Source organism: Achroia grisella, unplaced genomic scaffold, assembly GCF_030625045.1.
Source record: "Achroia grisella isolate CSIRO2021 unplaced genomic scaffold, CSIRO_AGI_Agris_v1 utg413, whole genome shotgun sequence".
NCBI lineage: Eukaryota > Metazoa > Arthropoda > Insecta > Lepidoptera > Pyralidae > Achroia > Achroia grisella.
This window is the reverse complement of record NW_026712846.1, coordinates 1,310,245-1,324,911: the sequence shown is the minus strand read 5'-3', so window position 1 is coordinate 1,324,911 and position 14,667 is coordinate 1,310,245. Positions and strand designations below refer to the sequence as shown.

The 14,667-nt window shown below is 31.2% G+C and overlaps 1 protein-coding gene across 1 annotated transcript in view; it reads left to right on the top strand.

The window, feature by feature from the left end:
- The window catches only part of LOC131844763 (sodium- and chloride-dependent glycine transporter 1-like), a 30,161-nt gene extending 15,718 nt beyond the window's left edge, over nt 1-14,443 (top strand). The window contains exons 3-13 of the mRNA XM_059193722.1: nt 422-590; nt 1,045-1,323; nt 2,173-2,389; nt 4,096-4,210; nt 4,687-4,866; nt 6,364-6,553; nt 9,965-10,164; nt 11,112-11,243; nt 11,648-11,782; nt 12,909-13,061; nt 13,967-14,443. Of these exons, the coding sequence (XP_059049705.1) occupies nt 422-590; nt 1,045-1,323; nt 2,173-2,389; nt 4,096-4,210; nt 4,687-4,866; nt 6,364-6,553; nt 9,965-10,164; nt 11,112-11,243; nt 11,648-11,782; nt 12,909-13,061; nt 13,967-14,101 (1,905 nt within the window). The 3' untranslated portion in view covers nt 14,102-14,443. The remainder of the gene's footprint in view (nt 1-421; nt 591-1,044; nt 1,324-2,172; nt 2,390-4,095; nt 4,211-4,686; nt 4,867-6,363; nt 6,554-9,964; nt 10,165-11,111; nt 11,244-11,647; nt 11,783-12,908; nt 13,062-13,966) is intronic.
- Nucleotides 14,444-14,667: the final 224 nt, after the last annotated feature.

Sequence of the window (14,667 nt, the reverse complement as noted above, 5' to 3'; positions counted from 1 at the left end):
ACATTGAATATAAAGTGTCCAATTTATTTTAATAGAATAATCAGTCTGACATTTCATTTTGTAGTAAGTGACATGTCTGAGATCCTATGAATAATAATGACATATAAATAGGTACAGATTACTTCGTATGTCATTTTATTCTTTGATTAATCATAATATTAAACAATGTGAAATAAAATATTAACGTGAACTTATAATATTATAATGAATTAAAAAAAAATATTTAGCGCTTTTAAATAAACAGTCGTCCTCATTTTATGAAGTCTAATAAAAAATATCTAAATCTCTTACATGTCTCTAACATGATTGCCTTAAAATGTAGTAATTTCTTTCTCATGGTTCAACACAGAACCAAAATCCTTCCTGTAAAAAGTTTATTTTATTTAATAGTAATAAAATGTTGTTATAATATTTGTTACAGTCTGAAACACATGGCAAATTGCCATCGGAAGATATGTCATCACTTAAGTCTACGCCTGACAAAGCGAAATGGGGCAGACCATTGGAATTCATATTGGCTTGTCTAGGTTACGCGGTCGGATTAGGAAACATATGGAGGTTTCCTTATTTGGCGTATAGGAATGGCGGCGGTAAATATGACTCTATTTTATACTATAATCTAAAAATAATAACATTGTAGATATCATTAAGTAAAATAGAACTTAATGGTATGATTTAGCTCTTATTTTTAAATGATTCAATCTTATTTTTAAATCATTAAAAATTGAGAGATTTAACCTATCTTTAAAAAAATTAGGCTAGTTTTATCTGTTCTCATTTTCTTTTAAAATTGTCATAAGGGTTTGGAGATCTTTTAGCACATATATTGACACAGTACACATACCAGACATGCTTTGCAAACGTACTCGCACGCGCACTCATAGTACTAATTCAGCACTGTATTTAAATAATAAATTAAAATTTGAACTTTGAACTCTTTGATTCAGTTAAATGCAAATGTTTGTGCAAATTTTGGATACATATTGTCCTGCATTTAAGTATTGGATGTTGCATCTATACATAGTTATAACATTTTTTTTCCAGGTGCCTTCCTAATACCATTCTTTATTATGGTTGTTTTCATTGGACTCCCATTGTTTTTCTTGGAGTTATACGTTGGACAATACACTGGCTTAGGTCCGTTACAGGCATTTAGTGCAATTGGACCTTTCTTTAGCGGTCTAGGCTATTGCACGCTGGTGGTGATCAGTATTATATCTATATATTATATGCTCATTGTTGCCTGGACCCTGTTCTATGTGCTAGCATCAATATTTGGTAATTTGGACTGGGGATCGTGTGATAACGATTTCAATACAGACTGTAAGTATCCTTTTATAATAAATTGTGTAAAAAGATCTACTGTATTACTTTTAAAGAAGTTTGTTTAATAATTTATTTGAAAAGAACACGAACCGAGTTTCTTGTCAGTTCTTCTCATCTCGAAATCATTCCGAACTGATAGTGGATTTGACATAAGTCTGTAATAGACATACATAAATAAAGATATTTTGAATTTCAATTGTATCTTACTGAGTTAGTAACAAACACATACAGTAATTTTACTACTTCATTTGTACAATATTGTCTTCCTACATGTCATCAACAGTATGTACTCCCACCAACATAATTAACTTAAATTAAATTAACAGGTTGTGTTCCGGTTTGATGATGATATAGGACAGTAAAATTGCACTATTCATTTTTTTTGTAAAGTACTGATCAATTGCCAAATTCCCTAATTATAATAGGTATAACTAGAGATCCAAGGTTACCTAATTCAGCTCGAATGAGTAGTTATACTGAAGTCTATTCCTGATCAAATACCAAAAATAGAGTATAAAAGTTTCAATAATCTTTGCAGATTAATTAGCGGTAAATTGTGAATTTATTAAGGAGAAAGTTCTCTTTAATTAATCAGTTTTATACTCAAATTATATAAGATTGCAAATTTCATGGTACCGATAATAAAAATTAGAAGGGCTTAAAGAATTTCTAATATAATTTTGACGATTATTAATTTATATCTAACTTAAAATATTTTTATATAGGTTAAAGTTCTAATATTAATACAACAATGATTATATAACTTTATCAATTATTTCATCTGTAGAAAACTGTATGATTTTATATACAAATAGAGTATTTTTTTTTAAATATCAAGTCCCACAGTTTGTTACAGCGGCAGTTACGACAAAGAATGTAGAAGTAGGAACTACACTGGATCTGATACGCAAACGTTTTATATGAGGACCTGCATGAGTATTGGTGAAATATGTACGATGACCGGTTTCCAGCCGTATGATGATAAGTACTGTTTGAATGGAACCGATCAAGTACCATGGTATTCTAACGCTACTAGAATTCTCGCGGCTGAAGAATATTACAAGTAAGTACTGCCACTCTTTTAAATTAGGTCAATATCTAAACGTTTAAGTTAGTAATTCGTTTTCTGGTAATTGCGTAAGGTTGTACCACAAGCTACCAGAGTCTATGTCTAAAATAAGATTCAAATGTCGTGTTAAATACTTCCCTGTAATTAAGCTTGTTATAAAATTGAAGAGTTTGTAAACGATGACTTTGTAGAATAAACTTAAAATTCGTAGCAACAATATTATCTGATTATACTAAGAATGAGTGCCTAGCGGTATCTATGTCGATTATTGCAATTTTCTTATCTGGTATCGTGTAATTATTTATTTTAAAAAACATCTATTCGAAAGAGCAACACAAGTTTCTTGTTCATTCATCTTGTGTTGAATCTGCGTTCTGAATGAGTGGTAGAATAAAAAATATGACTATTCAAAAGTGCTTGTATTGAGTTTATTTGAATAAAGATTGTTTCTATTTCTATTTCTCAGTTTATCAAGGTACATGTAGAAGGACATATGCGTGGGTATCCCTGCTTATTGTAGAAGGAGAGAAGGTATTAAAATTACAGTAAATGGAGGGATGATATATTAGTCCTACGAAATATTTATTTATTTATTTATATACTCTTTATTGCACCAGGAAAATTACATTAATAGAGTAATTAAAATAAAAGGGTACAAAAGGCGGCCTTATTTCTTATGCAGTCTCTTCCAGGCAACCTTTGGGTAGAGGAGAAAAACAAAAGGTGGGAGGTGGCACTAGAATAGAAGAGAAAAAAAAACAATAATAATAATGACAAAAATAGTAACGCATGAGTGGTATTACGGCCGTCATATGATTACTTCGTATCTATGGTATAGTTCATTCAAACAAGTGCGGTTACCACTTGTTATCAGATCGGCCATTAGCCAGCTTTCTGGTTACATAAAAAAACTATATAATAATAATAATCACAGGACAATTCACGCAGCACCATCTAGACCCCTGTTAAGCTAGCTAAAGCTTATGTTAATGGTACTAGACAACTGATATAAATACATGAATACTTTTTTTTGTTAAAATAAATACATATTGTACATAGAAAACACCCAGATCTGGATCAAACAATGATACTCAGGAATATAAATGTTTGTGCCGTACGAGGAATCGAATCCATGACCATCGGAAGTAAAGCGGGTTTCTAAATCGCTAGACCACCGAGCCCTTCGATTAAGTATGAATAAAGTAATATACTAGTACAAGTGTAGGAAAAATCAAAACTCAGGTTTATACAAAATCACCTAGTCAATATTGTGATTACGTATCTTTCTATTTCGTTTAAAATAATTAACTAGATATTAGATCTTTTTTAGTTAATTTTGATAACGTACTGCCCACATGAATCTTTCTTTGCCCTATGGTTGACTAGGAGAAAATGCTCTAATCGTTAAAACTACCTTGTGTACCTATATTTATGCATTGAAGTTTTAATAAATAAATATTATAATTATTATTATTAAAAATAGAATCTTTATTACTGATTAATATTGTGATAAACTTAATATACTTACTTTGAAACTGTATTTCTTATTATTCTACCTTTATTTGTGAACGCTTTCAGATACAGAAAGAACATGTAAAAAAACTTAACTAGACTTCTTTTCGAGCAAACGTAGGGTATTACAAGTATCTTGTACTGTATATTATAATAATGTAAGACTTATTATAGTTTTTCTTCCACAGTGAACGTGTGTTGGGCAGAGGAGACGCAACTTGGGAAAATTGGGGAGAAATACAGTGGCACTTAGTCGGTACACTTTTCTTATCCTGGCTCATAGCTTTCTTCTGTGTGATTAAAGTGAGATTCTTAGCTACTATTCCACTTTTGTTATTAATATATATGTTTTTTTTTATGAAAAATAACATTTTTATTATACATATTTTATCAAAAATATTTCAACGATTTCAAAAGAAAATTTCTTTTTAAAACTATGAGATATTTTTTATAGAAGAGATATTTGTAATATCATTTTTTCTCACACCCATATACATGCATATTCGTATATAAAAAAAGAAAAGGAATATCTTATACAAACAGTTAACGTTATCAAAATCGTTAAATACGTGTCTAGTACATTGGTTATACTTGATTTATACATATATACAAAAAATACTCATATAATATAATATGAGCATACCTACATATATAACTATAAAAGTAAAGACATATATTAAAGATATATGTACTCGTATAATTACAATAATGCGACCTTATTTCCGGAAAGTATTTATATCAACTGACAATAGTGACTTACAGTTTCTATTTTACTTCAGGGAGTTCAATCTGCGGGTAAAGTGGTATATTTCACTGCAATATTCCCATACATAATGTTGACTATTTTATTGATACGTGGAGCAACTTTGGAAGGTGCTGGCGATGGGGTATTGTTTTACTTGTCTCCCGATTGGGAGAATTTACTGGATGTAACAGTTTGGGGAGACGCTGCTTCACAGGTATCTACTTATATCTTATCATATAGTATATAATAATTACAATAATAATCCAGGTCAACTCACACAGCGCTATTTAGTCCTTAGCTAAGCAGAGCTTCTATTAAGGGTACTAGACAACGGACAAATACTAAAATACATATTTTTAAATTATTCATAAGTAATAATCATGAGGTCTGAATATTTTTATGTGTATTCTGTATGTATATACATAATATACATAAAAATATTCAGACCAATACAAATATTTATACTTATGAATACAAAATGTCTGCATCGTGCGTGGAATCTAAACATCGACTATTACATTTATCTAAAACTGTTTTTTTAATAAAAATATCAAGAGCTTTCAAACAAACATCAATTAATCAGATTAATGTCTTTGATGTATCAGACAATTTCGTCCCCTAATGGTGCCTTTAAATAAGTAAATAGACCATCTAATTAACTCGAAACTTGAAGTAGAAGCGATAAATATAATTACTTCTGGTCGCTGCTTTTAAATGTTTCGTTAGAAAATTTCGAGATAACTCTAGTTAATCTGCTTAATGGTTTTTTTTTAACCACGATAATAGTAATGTATATATACACTCTTATTATATAATAATAATAATAATAATAATAATAATGGTATATAGCCTTCTTAGATAAATGAGCTATCCAAAAGAAATTCGTAACTTCAGTTTCTTCAGACCCAATACCGAATCACAACCAATACCGGAACATAGTCAAGTAAACAAACAAATTTTTTAGCTTTATGATAATAATAGTTATGTAGATATAATTTATGTAAGTATAATATATTTTAGTTTTTTTTTTTTACATTGTAGCAAATGCCGGCTTCACAATGCAATTACATAGTTATATATAAGTAATAATTACATTTATGTAATAGGAACAGAAAGCAAGCTGAAGGCTCGCCTGATATTAAGTGGCATCCATAATCTACCTTACTAATATTATAAACACGAAAGTTTGATAGATAGAAATAGATATATGAATGTTTGTTACTCTCTCATGCAAAAACTACTGAACGGATTTTGATGAAACTGAAATGAATAACACATAGGCTATTATTATAAATTTCGTAAAACCGTGGTAATACACAGATATGTCCTATATACCATATTAAACAATTCATCTTTGATCTATAATTTTACTGACATATGGCACATTTTAAAAGACATTTCAATAAGAAATCTGCTTGTGCAGATTTAGCTGATTTGACGACCTGGGTGGTCCAGCGGTCTAGCACACCGCTTTACGACCGATGGTCGCGGGTACGATTCCTCGCACGGCACAAACATTTTGTATGGTATATAATCGGTTCTTAGTATAAATGTATGTATTTACAAAAAAAATATCTATGTATATGTATCAGTTATCTTCTCAGAACACAATCACAACCAATAGATGGAACTGTGTCAATTGTAAACAAATATAGATTATTATTATAGCTGATACACTTGTAACTTTGTATGGCAAATTCTATTTTTTCAGGTTTTCTATTCATTCGGCGTGGCTTGTGGCTCCCTTGTTACACTGGCATCGTACAATAAATTTCAAAACAATTGTCACTTTGATGCCGTTTTCGTCACGTTTACGGACTTTTTTACGTCCATATACGCCGGATTTGCTATATTCACTGTCCTCGGGTACCAAGCTGTTCAAATGGGCGTGAGTGTTGATGGTAAGATGATATATTTGTACTTACAATAATAACATAAGGAAATTTCTTTCGTCATCACATGCATTATCCTCTTATAACTTTTAAACTCATTCACGCTTGGCTATGGCCCGCGTGTTTGAACGTATTACCCCCGTAAAAAGGGAGATATATATATATAAATATATATGTGTATGAATATTAAATAATTATAACATTTGACAATTCACACAATACCATCTAGTCCCAAGCTATACAGAGTTAGTTCTATGGGTACTATACAACTACATTACATTAAAATATTTTTTTTGTAAATACGTGCATATGCTCTATCGCTATACTCGAAAAGTTAGTGTGAAAACTAGGATTACTGCTAAAGAGAAAAAAATACTTCGACTTCAAATGATACAATACGATACAGTTTGAAAAATACAAACAAATATTTCAAAAGATTATGCACACGAATATGAAAAATGTTTACTCATCCAATATTACAAATGTTGGATGAGTAAAAATTTAATAACACATTGATGATAGTACGTAAGTTTTATAAAAGGAATATTAAATTTTAAGCTTCCTCTCTCTACGTTTAATATTTTTGTAAACCTATTATTATACATTTTTTACTTCCTGATACCTAGAATGCTATTAGAGAATTACATTGATATTATTGAACATTGTAAGTATTTTACATCGTTACACAGTATATGTAAAATTAATTCTTAGCTTATATCTTTTAAACTACGCAACAGATTTTAATTCACTTTTTAGCAATATTGTGATTCAAGAGGAACGTTTATATGCATAATACTTGTACACCCGTGCGAAGCCGAGCGGGTAGCTAGTACTTCATAAATATACGATATAATCCCTCTCCGATCAATCCCCCGTATAATTCAAATGGGGATCGAAATAACGACGGCCTGAGCCGAGGTTTAAAACTAGCGGTGTCCTCAGACTAAACTCGTATCTGTTAGGCGAGAGTTGGCCTTGGGCCGCTCCATAAGTCTTTCCGCGGGTTTGGAGTGCTATTTGCACTAGCCACTATCGTCCGGTGAAAAAGCCAGCTGCAGCCAACAGCATTACAGTAGTCTGAAAAAAAAGATATAAATATAATTTGATCATCAAATGCTTTTATAACAAAAAACAAATAATTTCTCACAATGTATTATCCCTGAAATAAAAACAACTTACTAAGTTACAAACAGTAGCTTTCTACTTGACAGAAGTACCTACGTATATATATACAAAGTCTATTTCGGTAATTGGAATCGCGTTCAAACCGCACTAAGCCTCTCATGCCAATGTCCGTACAGCGTGTAGGACCTTCGACACATGTATATTTACGGTACCACCAATTAACATATCAACATAAAATTCAGTGGCAACAAAAGATTAATTCACTACACATACGACAAAAGCGCACAATTTCCGCAATTAAATGAACAATCCTAAAGAAATTGTGTAAATTGTATTGTATAGATTCATACCTATACGACCCTAGTTCATTTCGCCATGTAACAATGCAAAGCGGTTGTTTGAATTTCGGTTTCGAGATAATGGATTGATTGAACAATAAATATTTCATTTCGCTGGCGTGATGGGGGCGGGTTACCAACTCTCTGAAATTGGCTGAGCGTCATGTTCACCCATATTGATTGGATTACGTTAAAAAACAACGTTACGTTTCCAGCAATTTTTGTATAGATTCATTTCAATTTTTTATTTCACTTTTTAAATTCTGTGACGTTAGTAATTCAGCCATTTATTTGCGTAAAAGTATATGTATGTATGTAATTAGGTAAGTAGGACTATACCTCATTTAATAAATTTCACAATTCTACGATTATTGGATAGGTATAAAAATGTACATACCTTAATAAATACATTATAATATTCTGTCAATAATCATATTGTCATATTAAAATTACGTAACAAAAAAGAGAATTTAATTAATATATACAGCATTCTGCAACGAAAATACATCAATTTTAATATTGAAAATTCTATAATTTGTACAATAAGCTTAAATAATTGAAACTCAGATATTACATACATATGTCCGGAGAATTTTATTTTAATACCATGTGATACACGAACTTCGATAATTCATTCATCGTTGCATCTATTATTTATTACATTTTTATAGATAATAACGTTGTTATAGCTTGATAAGTATACTATAATAATGTCCTAACATAAACTTATCGTATGGCGTGCGATATTGACAATACTCTTACCTATGATATTAGTAATATCCGACTACTTACAGCTTTTAATAACGTCATTTACAACCGATTTCGAGTCTATTTCAGAGTACGAGTATCATAATGGTGATAATAATTATACAATAAATCCTTCTTTTATGAGACATTAAAATAAAACTACGCGTTACTACCCTAATATATAATTTTTCATAAGAATTTACCAAACCCAAGTAAAAGGAATGGCAAACCCATTTCTTTAACTAATGAGTTTGATAAATTGTAGACTACACAATACTTCGACACTATCATATTATAACAACAGAATATTATACAGTCAAACGTTTGTGAATATGGTGTTTGTTACTCTTTCACGCAAAAACTACTGAACCGATTTTGATGAAACTTTACAGCATATCTATTTATATAACATATATCTATATTTATATTTATTGAAATTTAACGCTGGTGAAACCGCTGGCCCAGCTACTAACAACATAAATATTTTGAAATATCTAATATTTCGATTCATGAAGGAGTCGATTAGAAAGAAAGTTCGTTGTATTTTTTTTATTAATTTTAATGGTAAATAATTTTAATTTGACGTGCAAATTCATTGTAAGCCGTAACCGTCACCTATAGATATGAACAGAACTACTGATATACATTATCATGTGACAGCTGTGATATCACACGAGCATTGACATTCCAGAGATTAAGATGTCTTGCCTCTGATCCTGTAATTTCACTGCCTAATCTTACCTTCCAACCAAAATACAGGTTAAAAAGCACGCTGCTTGATAGCTGAAATAGCTGAGACTGTAGTAGCCACGTAGACGTTTTTTATAGTTTAGAGGTAAAGGTTAAAATAAAAAATTTGACAAGTAATGAAAAAGAAACTATGTAAATATGTGAACATTTAATACAATGATGCAAGACATCCGACGTGATAATTCTGAATCTATTTCAAATCAAATCACAATATCTTTCATTATTATCGATCTCTTTATTATGCAGCCAGTTCGGATGGCTTTAAAGTTAATAAGGGTTGGGAAGAAACTAACTTCTATTGATTTCAAATAAGTCTGTACGTGATTAAAAATATACAGATCATGTTTAAATTAAATTAGATATAATGTCATATGCTGTTGCATTTTTTTGTTAAAAAGAAGTAATTTAATCAGAATTTAACTAAAATACAGCAATACTTAAATTAACAATAAAATTTCAGAGGTTGCCGAACAAGGGCCAGGACTTGCGTTTGTTGCATACCCGGAAGCAGTACTCCAAATGCCTGTGCCCAGACTGTGGTCCATTCTGTTCTTCTTTATGTTATTCGTCTTGGGCATTGGCAGTCAGTTTGCTGGCATCGAAGCTATCAACACAGCTATTGTAGATCAGTGGCCACACTTTAGAAAAAATTACTGGAGGGTAACTATACATTTTATTCAAATTCAAAAATCATTTATTCATGTAGTATATTTTAGCCGCTTATGAACGTAATTTTTTTCATATTATAATTTTTCCCAACCGTCCAGTTCAGTATATAGATCCAATTGAGAACTGGCAAGATACACAATGAAATTTCTTATTTTTTTCAAATGACAGTTTATTTATAAATTATATTTATAGATCCACATTTCATTCGGTATATTTTGAATCGAACCGAAAAAGTCTACCGAAATTAAAACGAACACAAATTTTTGTCGATTAAAAATTTATAAAGTACATAGAATAACAGTAGTGTGATTTCATCTGATTATTTTGACAAATATTCTAGATATTTCATACACGTCCTCATGATAAACCTATATTCACATCCCTCTGTTTGATAAATCTATTTCACATTCCTCTGTTTGATACTTTTTCACGAATGAATAAATCTTAATGAATTTTGATATCAAGATTACATAGATTGTATCACCAGGAAGGAAATAGACTACCTTTTGTCGTATTATATTAATATGAATAAATACAATAAAGAGATTTATTGCTGAAAGCAATCTTAGGGCAACCTTAGAATAATAGATACCAGAGGTAGACTGTAATAACTTATATGCATGGGCAAACTCATACATTATTAAATCGCCAAACAGCTTTCTTTTTAAGCTGTTGTAGGATGCAAATAAGGCAGAAAAATTACAGAGTAAGAGACATGACATCGTAGTGCTCTGGAATGGCATTATTTGTATCGTGGCTATCACATGAAAACGTGATATCTGTAGTAATGTTCATATATATAGGCGACGGTTGCCATAAAGCGGGCAGTTGGCTAGTTTGCCATTCCAATTACACAAAATAAAAAAAACACGTAACAACAATACTCCTTTATCTAGTATGGGCACTAGAACAAAAGATAAACAATTAAATTTCCACAGGTGACTGCCTTCACGTGCTTGACGTGTTTTATCCTCGGGCTGCCTATGTGTTTTAGTGGTGGTGTTTATTTATTCACCCTACTTGATTGGAACACGGCCTCGTGGGCTATCCTCTTAATTGGTGTAGCTGAGGTGAGATATTTTTCAAAAATGGAATTATTTTCATGTTGTTTAGGCTTAATAAAACATATTATTCATTTCTTATGGAATAGACATTAATTATCTCTTGTCTATTCCATCTTATGATTATTATAAACGCGAAAGTTTGTTAGTATGGATGTTTGTTACTCTCACGCAAAAACTACTGAACGGATTTTAATGAAACTTTACAATAATATAGCTTATTACATCAGAATAACAAATATGCTATAAATTTCACGCGGTTGTAGCTGCAGGCACAGCTTGTACTTAAATATGTTTAATAATTGTCTAGCATCTTTAGTACTACCGTCCCTTAGATTGCTACAAAATGCGTGGTGTGAATTGGGATTTATTTGTTTACCGAAATTTGTCTAATAGTACATTTTATTGTGCAGTGTCTCGCGGTGTCATGGAGTTATGGAGTCAACCGAGCTCTCAAGGACATATCAACTATGAAGATGAAACTGAATAAATTCCAGAGGGGTTACTGGAAAGCTGTTTGGAGCGTTGTTACACCAGCCGCTAGTCTGGTAAGTTCCTTTTTTTATGTCATTAGAATAATTAATGAAACAAGCTCACGGTTCACTTAGAACAAGCCTAAATCGCCTATATACATGAACAGCTTTATGGACATCACTTTATTATGTAACCCCGTTGGTACTGATGCGTTGTCATTCCGCAGGACTAACATGTTATGCCTCTTATCCTGTTATTTCACTGCCTTATCTCTTACATCCCTTACCCTTCAACCAAAACACAGTTTACAAAACAAGCTTCTGTTTAAATAGGCGCTCGTCAAATAGGCGACAGTTTGAGTATCAGCACGCAGTCTAATAATACAAGCTCTGCTTAGTTTAGGACTGGATGAAGCTGTGTGAATTGTCCTGAGATATATTAATTATTCCTATTACTATCTGAATTACACCCATGAGTACTGTGAGTTCAATCTGGCCGATACAAAAACAAATTCGTCTCAATTTATATTTCTGACCGACTCTCCAATGAAGGAAAGACCAATATATTCCGAGAGTAGGCTCGCTCCCTGCCTTGGATTCAGAATATGCTGAGCTAAATGTGAGCATCAAGTGTTGTGTTCACTGTAATGACGACAGTTGATAATGTTGTCAAACTATATGTTATTATATGTGTCAATGTCAGTGAGCTCTCTCTTTCTATTAAATTAAATTAAAATCTATATAGACATAGACTCGCATAGATAATTTTAATGAAAATCAGCACTGTGGTATAACTTGGTTAGACCACAGTATAAATAATCGATCTAGCTACGATAATGACACACCTGCATGACAATAGTTATTCATGCATGTAATTTTCATTTAATGTTAAACATTGAGACCTACATAAGTGTATAAGTATAAATAAAGTGGCTTTAAAAACTTCAGTTGAGTTTCTTACCCGTTCTCAATTGAATATATACTGAAACCCTGTTCAGTAAGGTAAGGTAAGGAAAAAATGTTAATACAAAAAACTTTCATAAGTAGCAAAAATTTCCTACATGAATAAATGGTTTTTGATTTGATTTGATTTAAATGCTGACTTTCAGCATTACCAGTATGTTTTAACTGTCTAAATTATATACAGTACAAACATTACTGTGTACTATTAATACTGATTATTATTATTATTATTGTCCAGGCCATCCTGATATTCATCTTTATATACTGGTCCGCACCAGCATATGAAGACTACGTTTTTCCTCTATTTGCGGATCTGCTTGGCTGGGCTGTTGGTCTGTCAACACTAGTGCTGTTCCCAGTAGGTGTTTGCTGGGCACTATACCATGGATATGTAAGTATTATACACATTTTTTATATCGCGATTGTCGCAAACAGACATACGACCTTCCTGATGCTAAACAGTTTTTATATCACTAGTGATATCACGTGCAGGTTTCCAACCCCTAAAATATAGAGATACTTTGATTATTGTATGTAATAATTTATTTATTATAATATGAATATAAATCCACTTGATGGATTTAAATGTGAAACGGAACACCGCAAAATAACACTTAATTCGATTAAATATATGAATATATATGTTATGTTTATAACCGAGTTGATTCCAAAGTATCACTTTAGTTTACATTTGCCACTGTTGTCTAAATACAGTAGAATAAAATAAAACAAAATAGTGTTTTCTAATATTTTGTGTTTCAAGTATTTTTTTTTAGTTTGTGCAAATTCTAAACTAACTAAAAGATTTGTCATTTCTGAGTGTTGTTTTTTTAATAACCGAAACGAATCTGTGGGTCATTTGAAAAAAAAAATGTTACAGGTCCCACATTGTTATAATCGGGAACTAGTGATACTGCTATACTCTGTAATTTCATTGTCCTTCTAACCACTAACAGCAGAAATGAGCGAGTAATAGTTACTCATCAGAGTTCTCTCACTCTCAGAGTTGACTTCATAAAGACTTTCTATTTGAAATTCTCAGGATATCTTATTAATATTATTACCGCGAAAATATGTGAGTTGTGTGAGATGTTTATTACTCTTTCACGCAAAAACTATGGAATGGATTTTAATGAAACTCTACAATAACATAGCTTATACATCAAAATAACACAGAGGCTATAAATCTCATGCGGATGAAACCACGATTACAGCCAGTTACTCATAATTTATTATTTCATATAATTATACTTTTTCATTAATTATATTTTATTTTTATATTATTTATTTTTTCAGCGTGGTAAGGATCTTTTCAAACCAACACAAGCATGGGGGCCTGCAGTTAGAACAGAGATCAGATCCGACTCCATCATGACAGTGGATTCAGTACAATCAGATGGACCGTACGACAATATTGGACATATTATGTGATAGTTAAAGTTGTTTATTGCACAGACTTTAATTTTATAAAAGTGAAAGAGTTAAACGCAGCAGACAAGTTAATCAAACACTTAAGACAAGCGTTCGGAGAAAAAATGGCGTATATGATATGCAAAGTAAAAATACGATCTAACTGGACTTGAATTGTCTCTGAAAATATAATGGCCCATCCCACACATTATGTATAGTGAAACATACGTATCCGTATACACACGTAGCGCTATATATGTATGTATATATGTATATACAAAGATAGTTATTGCGAATATTTCAAGCATGGATTACAGAAGTACGAAAAAGTATCATATTTGTGATTAATTGTAAAAAATAATATTATAGTCTGATTATTAACATTTATTTAACAAAACTATTTAAATAATAAAATAGCTTTTCATTTAATTTAAACAAAAGTTTTTTCCTTATCCATTATGACATATTTTTTCCGTAGACATGGTAGTCGAGTTTTGTTGCTAAAACTATTAATATAAAACAATAACAATTTAGAAAGAAGTAGGACGGACATCAATTTTAGTTGGTACCTGTTCCATGGGGATGTT